The sequence below is a fragment of the Poecilia reticulata genome, unplaced genomic scaffold, assembly GCF_000633615.1.
Source record: "Poecilia reticulata strain Guanapo unplaced genomic scaffold, Guppy_female_1.0+MT scaffold_566, whole genome shotgun sequence".
NCBI classification, from domain to species: Eukaryota; Metazoa; Chordata; class Actinopteri; order Cyprinodontiformes; family Poeciliidae; genus Poecilia; species Poecilia reticulata.
This window is the reverse complement of record NW_007615322.1, coordinates 3266-11677: the sequence shown is the minus strand read 5'-3', so window position 1 is coordinate 11677 and position 8412 is coordinate 3266. Positions and strand designations below refer to the sequence as shown.

Genomic DNA, 8412 nt, shown 5'->3' with positions numbered 1-8412 from the left:
CCCAGTACTTGCCCTGCTTCAGGCCCGGTCCCAGTACTCGTGCTGCTTCAGGCCCGGTCCCAGTACTCGCCCTGCTTCAGGCCCGGTCCCAGTACTTGCCCTGCTTCAGGCCCGGTCCCAGTACTCGTTGAACTTCAGGGTTTGATTGCACAGGTTACAAGTGTGCATCCAAACAGCGGCCACTGTTTTAGCATTTGTGCTGCTAAAATGTACAACAAAAAAAAAATCTATTTTAAATGTAGAGTAAAGGTATTTCTGCTTTATAAAATCACTGCAGGAGAAATTGGGCTGTTCAAATGTGTTTGATATGACTTGTTGAATCATGCAGATCAAAATTTGATTGTATTCACACATGTTCAGTGAAACAAAAATTATTTCAAAACTTTACAATTAAAAACTGATTTTTATTGCGACAGACACAACTTGCTCTATGAACACTGCCATACTTCCAATGACTACTTTTTATAGTCTGATGAAAAATGTACCTACAGTCAATTTAACAGTCTAAAAGCCAATTCCTCCTCCTGCTGTGATTCAGCTAATTAAAGGATTGATTACACATTCAGCTGTTACTCAAAAGAATGATCTCTGAGTATTAATGGCTGTGAGTTTATAGACAAAACATTAATACATTCATAAGGAACACTGATGTCAAACTTATTCCCCACTACCCTGAGAAGAAAACATATGTTTAAAAATCATGATCTATCAGAAGAACATAAGAACCAAACTAAAAAATGTACTGGAAATGAACCAATGAAAATCAGATTTTGTTTTTTAATTGTGGTTCAGCAGAATCATTTTAAAAACCGGCAGCTAAAAAGCTCTGAGTGATGGAGACAGTTATAAGCTTCAGTTTTCTGAGTGTTTGTGAAAACCTTTTGAACTACAAACGTTGGAGGACATTTCTGAAATATGAAGGACAAATCTGCTCACCTGCTGCAGATTTCCATTCAATAGTGGGTGTTGGAGTGACCTCTGACATTTGCTTATCTTTAAGCATGGTAGATAAGCATTTTATAGATAGTAAAATGTACAGCTGCTGTTGATTGAAGGAGCTTTGACAGGCTTGGAGACCAACTGGGAGACTTGGAGGGGTATTGTTCTCCTGATCCCAGTGTCTCTTTTGAGAAAAGCTTTATGGTGAATTGTAATCGGATATATGTGTTCATTGCTAATAAAAGTGGATTGTGTCTTCATTATAAGTGCATAACATTTTCTAGGAAGAGGTGTTACCTAGCTCAGAAAGAAATAATGACCTGACAGAACAGAAATGATCAGTTTGTAGTGTTAATTAAAGATGATTTATTAGTAAGATTAGAGGAGATGCAGGTTGGTCAATATTTAAATACGTTGGTAATGTCCGACATATTTTCACAAAAACTGGTGGTGCAGCTGGTAGGACTGCTCTCTGCATGTTCTCCCTGTGCATGTGTGGGCTCCCTTTAGGGTCTCCAGCTTGCTCCCACACAGTAAAAACAAGACTCTTGTCTCTAGGTGCGTGTCTCCGAGGCTGAATGTCTCTGTGCTGTCCTGGAGTCCTGGCCAGGGCAGACTCCGCCTCTCACCCAGTGGCTGCTGGAGATAGACACAATCAGAACGGCTGAAACTGAAACCGAAGTCTGGCTGAAGAAAGACTTTGCTGTGAGGATTAACAGCTGTGAGGATTGGCTGTGACAAAACAGAGTCACAGAGGACAGCCAAGTTAGTCAGCCGAGCCTGAGACCTCCACTGATACTACCCTTTCCATCATGCACTCTGTCATAACTTTCTGTGCTGCGTGAAATGCAGCAGCCTTTCCTTCCTTCCTGGTTTTGAGAAATGTTTCTTAAGGTGGTCTGAAACAAGGACAGGACTGAGCGTGAACGAGAAAGCAGCCAGTGTCTGGAGAGAGACTGAGAAACCTTCACAACATCTGGAGAACTGCTGATCAAGTTCAAAGGTCAGGAAAACCTCCCGCTCATAGAAAGAAGAATTTAAAGAAATGAAAGTTGGATCAGAACAGTTCAGTCCGGAGAACTGCTCCTCTCAGTTGTCTCCCTTGCAGAAAGGAATCATTCATGATTATGTAGCTTCAGTCACAGGGTGTAGAGTCTGACAGTTTGTAAAGAGACGCCCTGACAGTTTTACTGCCTGCTGCAGATAAGAGCAGAGCCGTCCGTGCTGTGTGAGGCTGTCAAACGGAACAAATACATTCTGTCTGAAACATTTTAGACTAAAAGGACTCCTTCAATCTACATTTTGCAGGATTGGACCATGCAGAAACGGAAAAATCGGAGAGAATACACTGAACATTTTGTTAAAAGGCGTCACCTGAAGCTAACAGAACTGAAATTGGAAGCTGAAAGGTTTGGTTTGGAAAACAGATACCTCCGGACTGAAAACATCCCAGAATATCCCAAACCAGAGTTCCACGTGAGTCTTCTGAAACATGAAACTACAGGATCAGGGCTTTGTGGGATCAGGAGGGATGGGGGCTTCAGGAATCCATTTGGAGGATCTTTGATATGGTGGAGTCTGGCTGTGGGACCGGACCAGATGAAGGAAGCAGAGGCGAGGCTCCTGGAGAAGAAGTTCCCAGACCGGATGGAGGGCGAAGATCCTGAGCAGCAGAGCTTCCTGTGGAGGTTTGCCACATCTCCAGCCTTCAAGGAGACGTCCCGGCTGGGCTGGTACCGCTTCACCTTCCCTCTGCAGGAGGTGCTGACGGCCTACAGAGACCAGGTAACAACCTCTAAACAGCTCAAAATAAAGATCTAGTTTTACTGCAACTGCAGGTCTTAGTTTAAGAGGATAAAAAGAAAATATTATGTGGTTTTCCAAAGAAAGAGGCGCCAGGATTTTTAGGAAAACATGACATTGCAAATCAATTTCACTCATATGGGAGATAAAGTCAGTCCTGTCCGGTCCAGGACAAGGCTTCAGGGTTTGCTCAGCAGCATTTACAGGTGTCAACTACATGCACATTGCCAAAATTGATGATTCCAGACTGCAACAAGTCAACCACCGTTAGCAGTGTTGCCTTGTTCCAAATTCAAGGAGTTCGCAAGCTCTCTCTGTGCATGTGTGAGTTCTCTCCAGATACTCCAGCTTCCTCACACAGTCCAAAAGCAAAACTGATAGTCTCTCTAAATTGTCTTTGGGTATGAGTGAGTCCGTGCGTCTCTGATGTCTCATGGTAGCTGTCCAGGTTGGATCCCTTCCTCTCCCTTAATGATAACGGAGATAGGTACCAGGGACCCTTTTAGGACAAGCAGGTCTAGATGCCTCTGAGATCTCCCTGTTATTGAGCTAGGTGCACCACTAGTAGGTCACTTCCTGATGATTCAGAAGGTTAGAACCTTCATCTATCCACCATCTGAAATCATCGTCCTGGCATTCCAGGTCGGTCTGTCGTGGACAGGTAGATTTGAAACATGCTTTTAATCTTCTGGAGATGGCTACAACAAAAGCACATTTTTTGAATGTATTTAAATCTGCTGCGGTTCAGATGAGTTGTTGATGTTTCTTGTTGTAACGTCTAACCTGTTCTGGTCACGTTGCAGTTTTAGAGTAAAAGCTCTCTTTGATAATTTACTTAGGCTAAAGCTGCTGTTTTCTTCTCCTCAGTTCTGCTCCGGTTTTCAGCCCATCATGCGGGTCTACGAGACTGTCCTATACGGACAAGAAGTGATGCATGTTGTTCTGGTCCACAGTCCAGCTAAGCAGGACTTCTCACACTACCCTTTGCTGATTGATGACCCAGATGCTGTCTGTGTTTACAAAGACGGACATTTTATCTGGAGACCAGAGGCCATGTGTGAGAAACACTGGTAAGAGCAGCGATCAGGAATGGTTCGGCCTCCTCTGGTTGATGAAGGTTTTGCCTCATCAGTGGTGGGAGTGTTTTTACACAATAACTACTTACACAACTGTGGTGGAAAGAATGTACACACTGCTGTAAATCTAGTGTTTCTTGTAATTGGGTAGTGACACACAGAATCTACTGCTGTGTTTGGATCATGGTTCTGTCAATGACCCAGTTTGGACCAAGCTTAATTCAGAACCTGCTGAAGACCTCAGATCCTTTTTCTTTTGACTCTCAGTGTTCACCATGTCTGTAGCTGTAAACGTATTTGTTTTCTCCTCCTTCCAGGTTGAAGCTGGTCTGCAGACCTGACAGCCAGCAGCTGGAGGCCTGTGGTGTAGCCGAGAATCTCTCTTATGTCTGGGACAAGGTTGCTGTTGCTCTGGATGTTGGGAAGACACAGGTATCCTCCCTGCCCACCCTGTGGTGTCATTTATTGATCTTCTTCCTATTGTAGTATTTTTTTAAATATAAATCCATCCGTAACAACATGCTCAAGTTCTTCCACTGCGGTAGAGGATCTTGATAATCTAAAATTTATTTCTGAACCCCAAAGACCTGAAGGACCCAGAAAATAATCACACAATGATTACAGTTCAACAGAGTGTTTGTATTTTAGAAGATGGTGTTGATAAATTCAGTCCATTTCTATCCTAATGCAAGGAGATGAAAACTCTCAGGAGCATCAGGACAAAAATTTTATGTTTTGGTTAACAGTATAATTTTGATCACATCATTTAATCAGCATCTTTTCCATGAAAAATATTGTTTCTGTCATAATTTTTCCATCGGCAGGTGCTAAAGTTTGATGCTGATCGACTGCGAAACAACCTGAAGTACTGTCTCCTAGATGACATTAACTGCCTTCCAAAGGATCACATACTGGTCAGTTTTGATGATGCTAAAACGGTGGTGAAGAGGCTGTGGCCGGGCTGGAGCGGTCCTCTGGAGGAGGAGCTCTCACTGCGGCACAGTTTATCAGGTAGACCAACGACACTCCATCCTGCTAGGGTCACATGTCTATCTCTTTTTGTAAAACCAGAAGGTTTTTAACTGTTAGTGAAATCTGCATGTAAACAGTGTTTTAGGAAACCCTAGGCTGGTGAATGAATGAAATGAACAAAGTTGTTTAGTACATGTTGGCCACGCTTCCAAATATTTAGCAATTAAAGTCGGAGCAAGAGGAATGCTTAAGACATTTTATTCTGTTTGTCATGGACCTACTCCCCACGGGGTTGTTTACCTCCAGTAAGCTTCATCAAGCTGCTGCCTTACATAAATCATGACCAAACGTTAGTGATTGGGTAAAATCAAATTCACACTTTTAAAACTTCAATAGAGTCCATGCCTTCAGGAAACAATCATTTCTCAATAGCTGAGAGCCCAGATCTTCTGTATGAAGCAAAGCATTAAACAAGGGACTGATTTTTACAAGGATAAGATTGTTTAGCACATCTACCCAAATACACGCCAACAACCCCAAAAATCTCCAACTAAAAATGAAACAAAAGTGTAAAACAAGGAAACATGTATCGTTTCAAGAAGGACTGAAACGATACAGAAAAAGAATCAACCCAAGAACAGCTGCAGAATTAATCTGAATCTAAAAATGTGATGGTAACTTATCTTTAATAATATTTAGATTGCAGATCTGGACTTCATGTTCCCTCTGCTCCAGTTTCAGGCCTGCGCCTGGTTTTGGTTGGGTGGGCTGGAGTTGGGAAGAGCTCTAGTGGGAACACCATCCTGGGAAGAAACGCCTTCAGGACCAGTCCACCTTTTGGTAAACCACCTTAGTCCCAATATGATGTTAGACCACTTTTACATCGTCTTCCTTCCACCACCAAGAACACCAGATCTGTCTCCCTACCCACCACTGCATCTACGGCAAAGACCCAAACTTCCTGTTTTCTGGTTCTGACGAGATCTGGGAAGAGCTGTAGTCAGGATTAAAACCCAGAGTCAAATATTTTATAGTGTTTTTACTTGGAGGAAGTTGATAACATTCACCGATATTTAATAATTAAACTTGATAGGAATGTGCCAGAGGAGCAGGAAACACAGCAGCAGCACCAGAACCTAATTTCTTCCCTTAAAGATCCATTTTGACCATTTTTATTTGTGCCTCAAAATAAAAACTAAATATTCCTTTTATTGACAGATTTGGTTTGTCTTACCTCAGGATGATTTAAACCGAGATCAGAGCAAGCTTTAAGCTAAGATTTGTTGTTTACATCCTCTACATTATCTGAGTATCTCTAGTTATCTCATGTTCAGGGATAAAAGCTAGTTTCTGCCCTCAGGTAGAAGCCGCTGCTGTCTGCAGAGAGGCAACGTCTTCAGCAGGGAGGTGACCGTCATCGACACTCCAGCTCTCCCAGAAACATCCGATCCTGAGGTGAGGAAGGAGATCTTCAGCTGCATTAACCGGTCGGCGCCGGCGCCCCACGCCATCCTGCTGGTCATCAGACTGGGGTTCCTCACTACGCATGTAGAGGAAACAGTGAAGCAGGTAGAAAAGATGTTTGGAGAAAATGTGTGGAGACGCACCATGATCCTGTTCACCCACTGGAACCAGGAAGAACCAGACATCCAGAGGCATCTGAAGGAGAATGAAAACCAACTGACACTCCTGTTTGGGAAAGTAGGCAACAGATTTCAGGTCCTCAACAACAACTCGCGTCACAGAGACGTTCAGCAGGTCTGGGATCTGCTGTTTGAGGTGAAGGAGATGCTGGTGAACAATAAACTGGTGTAAACGGGGCAGGACCACAGTTTCAGTGTTTCAGAAGAAGGTAGTAGGGAATGTTTTAGAGATGAAATGGCTCGGATCATCAGTGTTTTCAAGAAACTGTCATACAGGAATGGAAAAGCACCTTCACTGACATGATCTCTGCCTCAACACATGATAAACTCCTGGCTTTTCAGCACATAATTCATTCTCAGGGACTGCAGCAGAAACTTATCACACAGAGTAACAACAGAGATTTCCAAGTGCTGAAAAAACATCCAAGTGAACTCTTGTTTTTAGCGAGAGCAGCTTCATCCTGCACACATCATGTGAGAGTCGCATGTGGCTCTTTGACGGATCCTGCGTCTTTTTTTTGTTTTTCTAAAATGCGTGTTTAACAAATGTGATTCTGTGACAATACTGAAATTTCCCATAGTTTTTGAAGGCAGCACTGGCACAAGCAGTGTAAAGTGCATAATGTGGTAATATTCTGTTAAGCTACTGCTACAAGAATGGCAGAGATTTTTCAACTGCAGAAAAAACAGAACAAAAGTGAGAAAAATCAGAAATAAACAGACTTCCCTGAGAGTTTAAATTAATAACGCTATTTATTATGGCGCATCAGATCCGCTGTGTTTAACCTTTGAGTGATATTTAATTTGTACTAATGCTTGAATATTAAATGTTTGCTTACGACTATTGAGCAGGGGTGAATTCAGGAAGTTTTTAGATAGAGCTAGTGATGATCTTGGGTGTTGCACCAAAAATAATATTTAAAGTACCATGTAAAATATGCAAATGGTAGAGGTCACCATAATACCCTTAAATAGATACAAATCTGAGTCATGCCAGAAAATTGTCCTACATGTTTCAAAAATGTCCTGTGTGACACATTTCCACATCTGCCACTTTGGCAGACGGAGCTCAGACGTTTTTCTGTAAATCTGTGAATTACTTTTTACTAAACTGAAAGTCTAATCACTGTCTGGATTTCACTGACAGACATGTGAATGAGTTGCTTTGAGTTATAACAGACTACCAAGCAAACCTAAAGACGACACCTGTAAAAAAATAAACAGGTGTTCCACTAAAGCCTGTTTCAGCAGGTAATGTGGTAGAAAGCTAATCTTGAAACTGCAGTGTGGCTCTTTACGGTTATGATGAGTTTAATTTGGCTTTTACCACATCAGGTCTATAGCATTTACTGCAGTCTTTATGAGACATTTAGACTGTTTATAGGTTTATTCTAAGGAAGGTATTTATCTGGTGTGATTAAGCTGTTTATGGTTCAGCCTTCAGCAGGGGTGAAAGTAGTTTTAAATTCTTGTGGGTACTATGACAAAATTATATATATATATAAAACTGCTTCTTTGTGTGCTTTGGAGTTTCTGTGCTGATGAATTTTTTTGCGAAGCGATAAAAGCTGGGTAGCTCTTTCAGTGGCGCAACTACACATTATTCAGGTGGATGCGAAAACATAGATCGGCACCCCCCTTCCCCCACTTTTCTTCTGTGCTCCAAACCATACTTTAGAACTTCTGCTTGTGTGACATGTTTAGATTTCAGCTCCAAATACCAGGAACTATCCTTTAAGAGCTGAGGGCCAACAGCAGTATCCTGATTCATTCATGACGTCTCACCTCCAAACACAAATCCTACGTTCAGACACAGCGGTACAGGCGTCTGGTAGGATCTGTAGGAAACGCTGACTGGAGACTGAAACTAGGTAATAAAGTAATAAAAGCTTTATATTTTAAATACATATAAAGCTTACATTTTTATTTACAAATAAGTCACAAGGTGATGATTGAAGGGCCCAGCCTCCTCCACCATG

The 8412-nt window shown here is 42.1% G+C and overlaps 1 protein-coding gene across 3 annotated transcripts; it reads left to right on the top strand.

Moving 5' to 3' along the window:
• Positions 1-171: 171 nt before the first annotated feature.
• On the top strand, positions 172-7177 carry LOC103461079 (uncharacterized). 3 transcript variants are annotated; one of them, XM_008403402.1, is made up of 8 exons: positions 172-1704; positions 1792-1942; positions 2248-2724; positions 3610-3812; positions 4136-4250; positions 4643-4829; positions 5526-5630; positions 6151-7177. In XM_008403402.1, the coding sequence occupies exons 3-8, from the start codon at positions 2257-2259 to the stop codon at positions 6603-6605; spliced, it is 1533 nt and encodes a 510-aa protein (XP_008401624.1). In that variant the 5' UTR covers positions 172-1704; positions 1792-1942; positions 2248-2256; the 3' UTR covers positions 6606-7177. The 3 variants fall into 3 exon arrangements, with proteins under 3 accessions (XP_008401624.1, XP_008401625.1, XP_017159064.1); XM_008403403.1 differs by lacking the exon at positions 5526-5630 and having other exon boundaries at positions 172-1942; XM_017303575.1 differs by lacking the exons at positions 172-1704; positions 1792-1942 and having other exon boundaries at positions 1985-2724.
• Positions 7178-8412: the final 1235 nt, after the last annotated feature.